Here is a 16832-nt window from a genome sequence, read left to right on the forward strand (position 1 = left end):
TTGCTGTATAAGTGAAGTATAAGTGATTCACTGATATTTTATAAAAACGCTGTATAAGTGAAGTATAAGTGAAATATAAGTGAATATCAAAGGTTGTGGTATGTTCTGTCCTGTCCAAGGAAAGATCATATAAAAGATGACTTGCTGCTTTTGAAACATGTAGAGTCTTAACAAAGTGATGTTTCATTCTGACTCACTAATATATATCTACCGGCCTCGGTGGTGGTCGTTGTAGGCCATCGGCCTACAGGCTGGTAGGTACTGGGTTCGATCCCCAGTCGAGGCATGGGATTTTTAATCTAGATACCGACTCCAAACCCTGAGTGAGTGCCTCCACAAGGCTTAATGGGTAGGTGTAAACCACTTGCACCGACCAGTGATCCATAACTGGTTCAAAAAAAGGCCATGGGTTTGTGCTATCCCCCCTGTGGGAAGTGCAAATAAAAGATCCTTGCTGGTAATCGAAAGAGTAGCCCATGTAGTGGCGACAGCAGGTTTCCTCTCAAAATCTGTGTGGTCCGTAACCATATGTCTGACGCCATATAACCGTTAAATAAAATGTGTTGAGTGCGTCATTAAATAAAACATTTCTTTCACTAATATATCTGAACAGTATACGCAACCAAATATTTATAAATAATATATATATTTATTTCCAACTGTTAGATTGGATTCTCTCACATCCATTTTTCCTCAGTTATGTCCTGTTCAGTGTCATCTTGATATATGTCATCCAAATATTCAGATGGGATTCTGAAAAAAACAAATGTAGTCTGGATCGAGAATCTGCTATGTACTTAGCTATTGTTTATTATTAATGTAAACATTTAGTTCTTTCTGTTAGTTTTTAAAAAGACTACCCTAGATAATTCATAGCCTAGCTACCAAATTTCAGGTGTGGGGAATCAAAACTTCAAGAGAAAAATGAATAATTTTCAGTTTAAATTTTCAAGTTTACTTTTTACCTGGTATCAGTCAAATCTCAAGGATAAAAACAGGACTTTGAAATATTCAATGTTGACCTTTAATTTTAATTATGAAGAAATAAAAAAATATAAAATACATGATATATATTTTGAATCTAAAGAATCTGTACCAATTTTCAGGCCTACAAAATATAAACTATTTACGAAAAGATAAAGGGTGTTGGGACTGGGAGGGAAATAATGAAATTAAAAAAAACAACAACAGGCATTTATCTACATGTATTAGTTTGTACATGTCTACTACAATGTACATCATAGAACTGCATGCAACTAATTTCCAGCTATAGGGGGTAAAGCGCTCGATTGATGCACGGTTGACCCATGATCGATCCCTGTCGATGGGGCCCTTAGGGCTTTTCTTGTTCCAGCCAGTGCACCCACGACTGGTATATCGAAGGCTGTGGTATGTGCTATCCAGTCTGTGGGATAGTGGCATATAAAAGATCCCTTGCTACTAATGGAAAAACTTGTAGCAGGTTTCTTCTCGCTTAATTAATGATTAATTAATCATCGGCTATTGGATGTCAAACATTTAGTAATTCTGACTCGTAGTCATCAGAGGAAACCTGCTACAGCTTTTCTAATGCAGCAAGGGGTCTGTTTATATGCACTTTACCACAGACAGAGGAAAGCACATACCACAGTCTTTGTCCAGTTGTGGTTGCACTGGGGTTGTTAGAACGAGGGGAAAAAGCCCTGCATGCTTGTCAGTGACCATACATGTGATGTCAGATGCTGTTCAAATGTATTTATAACTGGAAAGTTACTTTTTTATTATTTAAAATGTTTAATTCAAGATGCTCACTCAAGCAATATGGGCGGACAAGGAAGAATTGAAAAAAAAAAAAAATATTTCTAATGTTAAGGAAAAAGTGTAAAAGTTATTATCCTGAAATGATGTTTTAAAATTACAACGATAATGTCATGCAGAGATTGCATTTCCTACTAACTCTGATAACACATGTTAAAGTTAATTTCCAAGTGATCTGGTATAATCAACATTTTTTGAATAATTATGTATAATGGCTTTGTGACATTTGAAAGACCACCGCTTATGCATCAAGTCATGCATCTTAAAACAAGATTATTGTTTGCTAAATACATACCAGTCACAATATATTTTCAATAATATGATGACCAGAATGCGCTGACGATTTTGCTGAAGGAAAAAAAAAAAATATATATTTATATATATAATATAACTTGTGTTTCTTGTAATCAAGTAAAATGTCCATTTCATCCTTATGCAAACCAATCCATCCCCAAAGGTATGCTCAATATACCTATCCAAGAATTTTCCTGTGTCAGTTAAGAGTTTTATAGTTTTTTTCAAAAGAGAAGACAAAACGTTTTGAAAAGAAATTAACTGGCATGGGGCGAAAAGGACTTGATATCAAACCCCAGTCAAAGTAATATAAAATAATATAAATACGCAAATGCAACCATTAAGATGTGTTGTACATATTTGGGGGCATCTCCATACCGACAGTTGGGGGTGAAGTGAACAGTTAGTAAACAAGCAACACACAAAATATATAATATGGTATAAATATTTTACGGTAATTTTTTAATTTATATATATATTTCAGCAAACAATAAGTATGCATCGAGTTCGGCAATTGATGCACGATTTCGTGGTATTTCATCTTGGTAAGTGCTATCCTGTTGTGGGTGGTGCATAGATAAAAATACATTGCACTACTTAATTATTTTATTCAGGTTCCCTTTCAAAACTTATGTCAAAATTACCTGTTTGACATCCAATAGCCATGATTAATAAATCAGTGTGCTCTAGTGGTTTGTCTTAAACAAAACAAACTTACTTTTTGTATAAACAATGAATCCATGACGTTTTGCCCCCAGTTTGACCTGTCGCCCCATGTACCCAGTTCGCCCCAAATCCCAATTATTTGTTACTTTTAAACAATTACTGTATTGTTTCTCTTTAGAGGCATGTTAAACCATGTGTGTGTGTGTGTGTGGTTTTCGTTAGTCTTTCTTAGAGGGGAGGGATTGTCGTCTTTTCCACGATTGGTTGGATCTGAGTCGAGTCAGTGTGGGCACATTTTTGATACATAATCACCAGCTCAATTAATTAATATATACTATAAATACTTTATGGGGTGTGGAACTGGTACCTTTGGGTGGGGCGAACTGGTTATAAGCCTGCGAGGGTGCAAACTGACATCCGATTTGGGGCGAAAAATCGGCATATGTACCCTAAACAATTTCAGGTTTATTGTAGCCCAAAAACCAAATTTTACTTTCAAATAATTAATTTTGTATGTACTGAAAAAAAAAAAAATATGAATGCATGACGTTGGGGACCCCTAGCCTGTATCATCCCAGGATAAGGATTATAGTATCAAGATAATACACATTATGTTGCTTAAAATTATAAAACAAAATGGTTTTATAAGCTTAAAAAAAAAATCAATTTATACTATCTCTACTCTAACCGGTTACATTAATTCTAACAAATATTTTTAAAGAAAAAATTGGCGGGGGGGGGGGGGGGGGGGGAAAAATACAGGAAGACTTGCCAAAACAACCAAATTACCTAAGCCAAAATCATTTTTTATTACCTAACATAATATTAGGGGAGGGGGGGCGAACCCTCTAATAGTTGGGGGTGGTTGATAACTGACTGGGGCGAACTGGTTTGGGACTGTAAACATATGGTACCCCAACACAATATATACTTACTAAGTTAAAATGGAAAAATGACTGCTACTTGTGTACTCTTTAAATCCAATTAAACCAATTGAAACTGAAATTAATTTGTTCTAAACAAAAGAACTGCTTGACCTATACAGAGTATCGTGGAAAACTGGTCATGTGTGATCTTAAATCGCCCCCAACAAGCATTACTATCGTTGTAAAAATCTGTACCCATCGGTGAAATAACAAAAAAAATTCTGTAATATAAGCAATCAATTTGGGCATCTTATTAATATTTATTTTGCATTTAATTGGTATTATTATGACTGTCAACGTGATCTATTGTATTTAAATTGCCCCCGATAAAAATATGCCCTTGATCGGCCATTTTGGAAATTTTTCTGTGTCAGTGACCCAATGTTGCCGTCATGTATAGACCACGTTACATTCGTTCGAATTGATTCATCAAACATCACACAATATTAGAACAAAGTACAGTTATAGATAGTCAACTTATATATTAAAGATTCTAGCATAAGTAAGAACAATAGTAAAAATCAGTGTTTACCTTTTTTCCCTTCCAAAACGTTACGAAAATAGTAGTGACATCCGACGACGAACTTGACGACACCGAAGTTCTTCATTTTCCGCCATAGCCAAGTATTCAGTAATAAACTGTGCTGATTGTTTCTGCTCAATCAAAATGATCTCAAATCCAATTCATACGTGGCAAAATCACACAATGTTTGTCATTATTTATTATTAAATTTTATTTTGGCAAAACTGCTAAATGGCGCGTTGTTTTCCTGTTGTCTTCTCTCTGTAAGCCAATCAAATTCCAGGTATGACTGTTCAGGAACCGACCTATCATATTATCGCTTTTAACCTGTCGTTGGTAGTTTAAGACGACACAGACTTATAATAATAATTAATATTATTATTATCATAATGATTGTAACTAATCTAGCGCCTTTGTGCTTCTTCTGTAAGGGATTATAGCATTATAAATGATTTACTCTGCATATAATAGAATGAAATAAACAATGCAATAACAAAAACCACAACCGTAATTATTATCCAGATTCCAATTATTGAATGACAAATAAAAATAATATGATAATTTAAACAACGTAACAGATTCCTGAGTAAAGAATTTCACCTAAAACATTTTCAAGAAGCCAGTGTTATTGCATAATATTTTATACTGTCTTTATAATATTATAAATGAAAGTAATTACGTTTGCAATACATTTTAACACAGGACTACGCTGGACGATCTAGTCGGATTATGTATACTAACATATCACAGGTCCGTACGCACGGTGGTGGTGCGTGGTGGGTGGGGTGGGGGGGGTGAGGGGGGGGGGGGTAGGGGAGGTGCGATGAGTGCGTTATGGCTATGGCTCACAAATTTTTTTTTTATTAGTATTATTATTATTTTTTTTTTAATACCAAAGCTCATATTTTTTCTAGCGAAAATAGATGATGGGTTACCTAAAGGGGTGGGTTTTTTTTGTTTTTGTGATGATCCCATCACGAAGAATTCGCCCCCCCATCCCCCAAAAAAAAATGAAAAAGAAGAAATAAAGTTTTAAAAAAGAAGAAATCTTGCCTATGGATTGTAGTTTCTCATAAAGGATTTGTGAGGACAAGGGATGGGGACTGTGACTACACTAGGTTACTTTATTTTTCTTCCTGTTGTGATCTTTAACAAAAAAACCTAACATTTTTATTATTATAGGTGTGTGAAAATTCAGATTGAAAAACCCAAAAACAAAATCAATCTTAAATAAATAATAGACCAAAGTAATGATACCTGAAAGGCAGGGGGGGGGGGGGGGTGGGGACACAAATCTGTCTTATAGTATAGATATCTCATTCATTTTTAATTGTGGATATTTTTGTGCCTATTTTTCACACAATCTGGTTTTACAAATTTTTTTTTAAAAAAAAAAGTTAGGTGGTGGGTGGGTGTGAGACGTACAGCATGAATACAGCATGGCTAGCTGGAACAACAGCACCGACAGCAACCTGCCATGTATACATGTGTGTATGTATTATTATTTAATAACAACAAATTAAATTAACAATAATTATGATTTTTTTAAAAAACAATTTTTATTGACTTTATTTGTTTTAAATATTTATTTTTATTATTTAAATGAAATAATAATATAATTATATATATGAGATGTGAGTGGTAGCCTACCCTGTAATATTTCGTTTTTAGCCCCCCACCCCCTAAAATAAATCCATACTGTGATCGATAAACATTGTGATGGGGATCACCTCCCCCCCCATGAGCTACTTTTTATAGATCTTTATTATGAGGGTGTGTCGGGGTGGGGGAGTCTATTGAAAGTGAGGATGGTAGTATGGGATAATTACAAGATGATCCTGTTTTTTTAATCATATATAACCATATGTATCATTATATCTTGTAATTATCCCATACTACCCTCTCACTTTCAATAGACTCCCCCACCCCAACATTTTTTTTTTTTTTCTTTTTTTTTTTTTTAAATTATCATAAATACTATCTAAATCTGCTACATGTATGTTTGGTTGTTTAGCCACTGTTCCCAATGAATTCGATAAATCCTGTGAGAAGTTATGAATTTTTAAAAAATAACCATGAAAATGTCTTGGACTTAGTTTTTTCCCCATTCATTTGGAACACATTATTTCCTTTGCAAAAGGACTATCTCCAAACTAATTGTTCACTTATATTTCACTTATAGAAACGAACAAAAAATGTCTTAATTCCAGTTCACTTATACCACTGATAAACCACTTATAGGTGAAATATATGTGGAGTATCAGTGAAGTATCAGTTAACCATTTTTTTCACTTATACTTATACACACTGATACTTCACTTATACCAATATATAGGTAACTTATAAGTGGCGTATAAGTAAAGTATATTCCACTTATAAGTTTGTATAGGTTATTTCCGTAAGGGTATATTAGCATTTGAAGCTTATGTTGCAGTAAATTTAAACTTCTTGATGACATCAAAGATGCGCATTCCAACATTGTGGAAAGATTTAGACATACATTTCTTGTTGATATCCATGGTAAAAATACGGAATTGTGGTTTTATGGAAGAGTAATCTCAGTGGTAAAATAAGTACACGTGTATGATTGGATTACACACAAAATACACTGAATCAAACATTTAACCTTAACATTTCAACATCATTCATACCATTTCTAACATATCCATCTCAAAAACATTGAATTTTCTTATTACATATAGATTGATTGGCTGCTCCACTGTCATAACCCAGACTCCAAAACCACACTTACCAATGAAATGAACACTAATGAAACTATGTGACAGCAAAAACCTATGCCATAAATAAGTTGGGACTGAAAAATACAATTTCTTTAAAGCCTGTTTTCTAGACAATACACAATGTATGTAAGAAATAGAATACTACACTTGTATCCATTAGATACCATTAATCTGACAATCTGCTGCTTAAAAATGTCTCTAAAACACTTTAAAATCAAATACATTTTGAAACACCACATAAGATACATGGTATTAAATGGCCACTCATGTAGTATTCCCTATATCTGACACACAGGTGAGGTTCAGCACAGGTAACATTGTTTTGCGACCACCTCACCTGTATGTGTTTTGCTTTCTCTTGGTTCTCCTCAATCAGCTCCTGTGCGGTTGTCTGCAGCTTCTCGTTTTCCGCCTGCAGCTGCAGCACTGCCTCCTGGATCCGTCGAATCGCGTCTTCATCCTTCAAGTGCAAACACTCACATACAGACAGATCACAGTACACTTAGAAAGAAATCCAGTACAATTTGATGGATTTTGAAAACAAAGAGGAAGGGTATAACATAAGCTTTTCATCATAGAACAGGGCACAATAGTGTGAACCATCATTCCATTTGCATCATGTGAGTTACACACCAGTTGGTCACATGGTAAACAGATATAATAATTTAAACTTAAACTTTGCAAATTTGAGGACTGGAGCTTTGTACTACAAAAAACAAATCAATTTATTTCTAGAATGTTCCACACTGATTTTTGGACTTGACAGAAATACTAACTTATTGCAAATCATTATGTATTTAAAATACATTTTAAACATCAGTGTATTACAGGAGACAACTTCACAAAACTGTACATTTTTGTCAGTGACTAGCAGTTATACCGGTCACATGTTTATGTCTTTGACATCTAATTTCATGCAAAAATAATTGCATCATTATGGAAGATGATGCATATTAAGGTCAAAAGAAAATGAAATATGTGTACTATAAAGTATATTTGTTGTACTGTTAACAGTAATATGAATTGTGATTTAGTTACAGATTTACAAGTGTGTTGGGTCAGGTAACTCACCAGTTACACAATATAATTCACATAACCAAGCAATCAGTTACACATGTACTTGCGGTTTGGTTTAGTTCTAGACAATAAGTTAGTTATATCACTAGGGGCCACCCATAAAGTATGTATGCACAAAATCTGGGATTTTCTAACCCCCCCCCCCCCCCCCCCCCCCATGTACACCTTTTGTATGTTTGATCATTACCCCTACTCCACCAGGTATGAGTGTGCATTGTTTTTTATCACACTGAAGAATACAATTAAGAGCTCTGTCAGCAAACACATGTACCCCTCTTCCCCTTAGGGATGGCACGTAGCCCAGTGGTAAAAGCGCTCGCTTGATGCCGGTCGGTTTAGGATCGATCCCCGTCGGTGGCCCCATTCGGCTATTTCTCGTTCCAGCCAGTGCTCCACAACTGGTGTAACAAAGGCCGTGGTATGTACTGTCCTGTCTGTGGGATGATGCATATAAAAGATCCCTTGCTGCTAATCGAAAAGAGTAGCCCATGAAGGGGGCTAAGAAAGGAACTATTATATGAGTGACACAAATCATGAATTAAACATTTATTTTTTATAAAACAAACTTGGAAACATGGTATTTCACGTCTAAGGTTACATTTTGTTTAGCAGAAGGCTAATTAAAGCTAAAAGAAAGATGTGTTAATGTATGTCAGTTTTGCATAGATAAAACAATTTAGGTTACATTTGGTTTAATATTAGGTTAATAAATTTAGTTATTTTAAAAGCATATGCTACAAATATACAGCTCAGACATTTTGTCCTATTTCGTAGACAAATACACAAATGTACCTTAAAATTGAAATGTGACTTAACCCATAGAATGCTGCAAATGTGTATACACATTCTAGGTCAAATAAGATGATGTTACATGGTTACAACCATTGTCACCTTATAGCTATGGTTGGGATGTTTTTGTTTTTCACATATGAAAACATTAATGGATAAGCTACATGTATGAATCAGTATTTAATGCAAATTAAAAAATAAATAAATTGAAAAATGCATTTGTTCTTTTTAATCTATGATGTAGAAGTTTTTATTCCTCAGTGTACCCATATGCTACAACGAACTGTATTGTACATTGCTATATCACCAGAATTACAAGAACAGTGTAGTTTCACTTCAAAATATTACTCAAAAGTAGTTACTATTATGACCTGACAACATCTGGTACTCAAAAGGAAATTCACACCATTTTCATCTGCTGATATGTGATGTGATTGTTGATCTTCTTTCCCTCTTCCAATAAGGTCTCCACAGGTACTCGAGTACTTGGGCATGGGCCGAGTCTAGCAAAACTTGAGTCCATTCACATAACTTGAGTACCCGTGTAAAGAAGAACGCTTTCATTTAAGAATTGACCACAATTATTTTTTGGTTTATGCAAGTATGGAGCGGAGCGGATAATTCTGTCATGCTCATATACCACAAAGGTTTCGAGCATGTCTGTCCCGGGTCCCGTCTCTGGATAGCCAGGGGCCTGACCCGGGACAGATCATACAATGGCATGATTTGGCATCCATCTTCAGTGCTGGAATTAGATGCATAATACTATTTTATTTTATTCCTCAGTTTCATTATCTTCTTGGGAAGTGTTGGGTACTCAGGTCTGGGTCGAGTTTGACCCTTGAGTACTCAAGTCCAATATTTTGGACTCATGGAGGCCCTACTCCCAATTGATTATACAAGAATAATTTGTTATATCACATGGATCATTTGACAGCACAAGTACAACTTCCTTTTATCATGAAGGATGTCAATAGTGTCAGTCTATCAACAAATATCAGTGCTGATTTTGTTTCCCCCGTCTTTTTTCTTTTTCTGTCTTTCTTCTTTTTCTTTCTTTATAATTTGTTTTAATGTATTATTAATTTATTAAATTATTGCTGTTGTTGTACTTCATAAATAAAATCACAAAAGTCTATAGTATGGTAAAGCAGTGTAATCTTGCATATGATTTACAGGCCTATATAGGCTATTCAGAGTGATGGATTGCCTAATTATTTAAATTTTTGTTGCGTATATGCTATAATACATTTGTATACGGTCAACACGATTGGGTAAACATAAAAAATGATGTCACGTAGTTTAGAGAGTTTGTGTTTATGTTTTCAGTGTTAAACTTTTAATAAAATGTTAGTTTAATGCAAGTTATTCTAGATTTTTTTAAAGAGAATATACAGAACTCTAATTTTTGAAAATTATCTGTGAACATGATTAAAATACAAAGTTATAGCAATACTCAGAACAGTGTGTAAAATGGTTTGAACATCCTTGCTATATATTACTACTTGTACATGTATGTGTATTGAGAAAATAAAGTCTTTTAGAAACAAAAACAAAAAAAATAGTGGGGGTAATAAATAGAATAACAAACTCGGTACCAGTTATTATCAAATTTATGTCCCTCATGAAATAATTTTCTCTAAAGCTCGTGGTTATAAATTTGATAATAACTGGCAACTCGTTTATTATCCTCTATAAACTTTGTTGGGTTTTTTAATTGTAAGATTTTCTTCTTACACAATCAGGTGCATTAGTAATTTACAAACAAAACAAAAGATGTGCACGTCAACAAAACCTGAAAATTCCTTTTAAAATATGTCAGCTAGTGTAATGTTTTGACAGATAAAACCTGACTTGTTTTCTACAAAACAGTTAATGTTACACACATGTATTTTAGACATGTTACAATTATCACTATACATATAGGATGTTTCACAATAAAAAAATTGACTGCCTTGTTAAAGATAAAGTCTGTAATATCGGAGATAAAAAAATATATACTAGTATATATAAATATATCCTATGTGAATTACATAATTGTGTAACACATTCATATAGTTCCTAATATACATCTTTATCAGATAAGGGAGAATGCCCCATACTGCAGTGGTAGTTTACGAGATAAGAAGAAGTCATTAAATATCTAGATATTGTGATACACATAACTGTTTTTAAAAAATTCTGTAGTAAAATAATAAAAATGTTATCGACAGTCACAGGAGTCTTGTTGTCGCTTCATTTTTAATTTCCACATAAATCTATTTCTAGAGGTCTTTTTAGTGTCTTTGTTACTAATTAAAAAAAGAAAGATATTGATTTCTGATAACAATGCTGAAACAGAATTTATTGATACCATGACCAAATAAATAAGCTAATTTATTTAACTACACAAGGATTGGCAAGGTGATTTTTCCTTCAGATATCCATACCAAGATAAAATAAAAAAATACAATTAAAAATGAAAGATCCAGAAATTGATTACTGAAACTGCCAGTGAATAAATAATCTATAAGTTAGTGATTAATAAGGATAGCAGTTGAATTGACTTGATCATTATCTACGGCTTAAATGCAGCCATTGTATTCTCTACAACAGTATAAACTGTACTTCAGCCATAATAAAAAATTATTGTAATACTAATTGTAAGATATATTTACTTTTATTGGAAACTGCAATATATATAACAGTTAGCTATTAAGTTATGCATATTTTACTTGAAATTTACATCTGAATGATACATAACATTCCATTCTAATTCACTCTGGCTAATCCAATCCATTTCTGACAGTAAACCCAGCATCAACATGTCGGACATTTAGCGGATTCCCCAAGCTACTGTTTACTGGATTTTATAAGTTTTAAAGAATCACTGTTTAATCTTTTCTGAAACAAATTCTATTTAAAAATGTTTGTGTGATTTCACATGTGAGGCTGACAGGAATTCCAAATTAAATAATGGCAATTATGAATATTTTGCAATGTACCCATTATCGAGTATCATTTATTTTCATTTCAACTTATTTTTTCATGCTTATATCCAATTTAAGGCTCAAGCACTCTGTCCTGGGTACACATCTCAGCTATCTGGGCTGTCTGTCCAGGACAGTGTTAGTTGTTAGTGAGAGAGGTGTAGTGGTCTTACACCTACCCACTGAGTCATTAAAATTTGCTATGTGTGGGAGCCGGCACCGGGCTGCACCCTGTACCTACCAGCCTTATGTCCAATGGCTTAACCACGACACCACTGAGGCCGGCATCTACCAGCCTTATGTCCAATGGCTTAACCACGACACCACTGAGGCCGGCATCTACCAGCCTTATGTCCAATGGCTTAACCACGACACCACTGAGGCCGGCATCTACCAGCCTTATGTCCAATGGCTTAACCACGACACCACTGAGGCCGGCATCTACCAGCCTTATGTCCAATGGCTTAACCACGACACCACTGAGGCCGGCATCTACCAGCCTTATGTCCAATGGCTTAACCACGACACCACTGAGGCCGGCATCTACCAGCCTTATGTCCAATGGCTTAACCACGACACCACTGAGGCCGGTATCTACCAGCCTTATGTCCAATGGCTTAACCACGACACCACTGAGGCCGGTATCTACCAGCCTTATGTCCAATGGCTTAACCACGACACCACTGAGGCCGGTTATTGAGCATCAGTTGTCGCGATAAGAATTAGAGTAAGTGAAATCAGTAATAATGCTTGTCATTGCCATTAGGAGCTACAGTTGTATTACAATAGTAGTGACAAGGTTTTTGTAACACTGCTTACTTTCTGAAAAATTACTATATTTACAAGCAAAAACCTTTTTTAAATGGATTTATTGAATTAGAATAGGGATATCTGATGTTCGCAAATGGTCAAATACAAAATTGTCATACACAAATTTGATACATACATTCAAATAACACATACTGGTGACATTCAGGCCCAATTATATTATTTTCACAAAGTATGTCAGGGTAAAGTATTTCCAAAATTAATGAGTTTCAAAAAGCCCATATAAATCTGTATTTGACTTTATAATTATTATTACCCAATGGCAAAATGTATTAGGCAAATTATTTTTGTAACAATTTTTTACTACTGAAATATCACAAAATCAGTAATCTTCCATTTTCTTGGTTAATGATTATAGAATATTAAACAAGCTTTCATTTCGTATCATGTTTAGGTCCTGAGTGAAATAATTTTCAGTTGTCACAAGCTTTAGCGAATGACATAGGAAATGATTTCACAAGGGACATAAACATGATACGAAATGGTAGCAAGTTTAATATCCTATTTATTACCTATAATTGATTTTAATTTATATCACAGAGCTTGTTTAACTAATGTTCTGGTACGGTGACAGTGCACCAATTGTATGATGCTGAGGTGTTACGCCCCACATGACGTTCTATTTGACGTAACACTTGAATATGAACAAATATATTTTAAACCATGAGGTAAATAACAGCCTATGGGTTGTACTATAAAATCCAATATTAACATAATATTACGTGATTAAAATACTGTAAGCTACACATCAAACAAATTATAAACCATGGTATTGTATTATAAATATGAATACTACAACACCCTTGCCCCACAGTATTAACTGAAGGAAGTTCAACTTTGATATAAGAGCCACCCATAGATTTGGACAAAATTGTAGTGTTTAGTTTTACACATACCCTATATATATTTTAAAAACAATACTGGTACTTAATAGATATAAATAAAATTTCATGCATTTCTTGACCTTGACCCCAAACCACCTCAAAACAAATAAAATAATAATGATAATAAAAAGTAAAATAAAATAAAATTTTATTGACAACAGCCAGTGACAATTATTACGAATCACAAGACTGGCAGTATTAACTGCTCTATTAACTGTTTGGCCTGGGTCACTTCAAACTTTGACCCAACTGAGATGCTATTTGGTATAGTGCTATCAATAATCCAGCTCCTACTTGAAAGAGTAAAGGGGCAGTCTTAATGACCAAAAATATGTATTCATTTCCATTGTGACATGTAAAGATTATACACTGAATTACATGCCCATAGAAAATTACATTGAAATGATTTTAATAACCACTATTTTTTAAATTTATATTATTGCAAAATCCAATATGGTGACCGACAGGTTAATACATGACATCAGTTAGACTTTGACTTGCATCTCCATTTTGATTTTTAAAAAAGAGAGAAAAATGTTATTATGGCTATTTAAAATAGATCTATTATTTTATATTTTTCACCAAGGATTCTCGACAAAACCAGTTTACACCAAATGGTAACACATTACAATTTTTATAAAATTTCTATGGAGGATCAATTAATTTATAGTTATTTATCAAAAATGCATGTAAAAATAGCAAAATCTGGCAAATTCAACTCTTAAAATGCACTTTTAATTCATGGCTCTATGCCATGCATTAGGCAATATCTGTCAATGAAAGACTATTACTGGGAGCCCATTTAATAATAAACATCCACAAACCTTATCACGCATGCTTTGCATGTTTTCAATATCCTTCATTAGGTTATGTAGTTGTTCCAAAATGTCATTTGATGCACCTGAAGCACAAGGATCAGAAAAGTTATCAACATGTTCAAACAGCAAAATTATATATTTTTATACCGCTATTTTGCTACATAATCTAGCACAAATACATTTTTGTCTTCTCTCCCTGCCACTAACATCTTTTCCCCTTTCTTTTATGTCCATCTGTTCCTCCCACAAAAACAGCAACTCCTATTTTTCTTTTTTGGTCATCCAACAGCACATCTCAATCCTCGTCTCTGGTAATGATCAGTTGCTACACAGATGCTATTCCTCACTCAGTGGTCACTTTGTTAAGCATTACCAACCACCTACTGCAATCCCTTACTACTGACATCAATAATGAATGCTTCATAGGTTGAGAGTCCAGTGTTCTGACCAGAAGACAGCAGAGCTATCCATACTGCACAAATACTTTGTCTTAACTAAACCATTGTCAAAGCATATAAAGTTACCATATAGTAGTCATACTGCAATATATTAAATGGATAATCACTGTATGAGAACAAATTAATACAAACAATGAAAAATGTTTTAAAATTTAAAGTGTCTTTTTTTTCACTATTTTTAATTTTTGAAAACATTTTAAAGCTTATTACATTTTAGTTACCAGCACTTGTTTAATAAAAAATATGTTAGAAAGTATGTTAGAATGTAATTATATAATACCAGTATATAACCAAATATCTAAATTTCTTGACAAATATTTAAGGAACTACATGTACATGTACACTGTATCAGCATACTTTATGTTTTATACATTATATACAAATATCTAACTACATTGTACTACTTTAACAGTACACTACGACTAAAAACACTGGACACTAAAAATAAATTAATCCACATTGGTGAGTCTGACTACTAGTCACAATAAGTATTCTAAATACTAACACTGAAAGCAAATTAACAATAACACACCTAGGAATGTACATAATCAGTAATATTTATCAGGTGCGTGCAATGTCATTTAATGTTATAATTTTATAGGTTCTATTCTATAACCATGATATATTTTGCTTCATGAATGGATGGACAGATAGTGGATGAATGCTTGGATGCAAATTTAATAAATGAATTGATTATGAGTTGGATGGATAGGTGGATGGATGGATGGATGGATGAATAGATGGATGGTGGGTGAGTGGATTATCACTGGATGAGTTGATAGATTGTATGGATGGGTGGGTGGATGGATGGGTTGGTGGGTGAGTTTTGGATGGATGGATGGTTGGTGGGTGAGTAGAAAGGTCACTGGATGGATGGATGGATGGATGGATGGATGGATGGATGGATGGATGGATGGATGGATGGATGGATGGATTATTGGATAATGAGCGAATGGATTGAGTGATGGGATTAAAACATTTTCTAATGAACCAGGTAAGAATGAATGGGTCCATAAAATCCAGTCTGTGGAAGTCAGCTACCTTGAAGTATCAAATTACTGACTTATTAGGCAAAGTTATGACTTAAAAACATTTGCCTTGAGGGGATTACTTAATAATCTTAATGTATAAAGCTTAAGTATGCATGCAGTATTGCACACTAATGATGTGATGTAAAGAATTAGAGTTGCCTGCGGAAATTAATCTTATGTCAAGAGAGCTTAATTAAAAACAACATACACCAAATTCAGTTCAAAACATAAACAAAAAATGCACACACACACACACACACACACACACACACACACACACACACACACACGTGCATGCACATGAACACTCAATCATGTACAGTTACGCACATATGCAATCTCTCTCAGTGCAAACTTTAATAATGATAACAGCATTCTAACCTAAACACTTTGAATTTTTTTTTTTCTGCCGTGAATGTGTGAAATTTTAATTTATCAAAGTAACACAAGTCTGCATAATGGTTTATGTTATCTGGAAAATGCTCTTTCATTATTCTTGTTTCTTGTAAGAGAATCAGACTTTTTCAAAACTTTAATTAATAGGACACTCTGAAACTAACTTCTTTTATCCCCAGAAAGAACTATCACAAACATGAGGTCCATAGGCTTAAACGGTCACCTGAGTAAATTGTTGACTCCACCAACTTGACTCAGGGAGTGCAGGACACCCATTTTCTTGAAAGGGGGGGGGGAGGGGGAGGGGGGATCAGAATGATCAAATTCATAAAAAAATTTTTTACCAACTCACTTGGAAGTGGTCTGAGACTAGTGGTTTTGATGGAATTACACTTAAAATGCAAACAGTAGTCCTAACATTAATGAAATTCACAAATCTAAAAAAACATATATGAGGGATCACAATGAGCAAATTCTCAAATGCATGTTCCAATTAGGAAAAATCCCATTTAATTTGTTTGCAATTTGTCAAGTAATTTTGAAGAAATCAAAGATGTGAAACATTTATGCAAGACACATAATGCAAGATGAAAACAGATCACAATGTCACAGGGAGCCTTTAGTTTTGGGGACCT

General features: G+C 34.0%; 1 protein-coding gene across 1 annotated transcript in view; it reads right to left on the minus strand.

Annotated features, from left to right (window-relative positions):
• LOC121378708 (glutamine-rich protein 2-like) overlaps positions 1-16832 on the minus strand; it is a 101460-nt gene that overhangs the window by 35896 nt on the left and 48732 nt on the right. The window contains exons 8-9 of the mRNA XM_041506992.1: positions 14319-14395; positions 7285-7407 (exon numbers count right to left, since the gene is read on the minus strand). Coding sequence (XP_041362926.1) covers positions 7285-7407; positions 14319-14395 — 200 coding nt within the window. The remainder of the gene's footprint in view (positions 1-7284; positions 7408-14318; positions 14396-16832) is intronic.

This window comes from Gigantopelta aegis, chromosome 8 (assembly GCF_016097555.1).
Source record: "Gigantopelta aegis isolate Gae_Host chromosome 8, Gae_host_genome, whole genome shotgun sequence".
NCBI classification, from domain to species: Eukaryota; Metazoa; Mollusca; class Gastropoda; order Neomphalida; family Peltospiridae; genus Gigantopelta; species Gigantopelta aegis.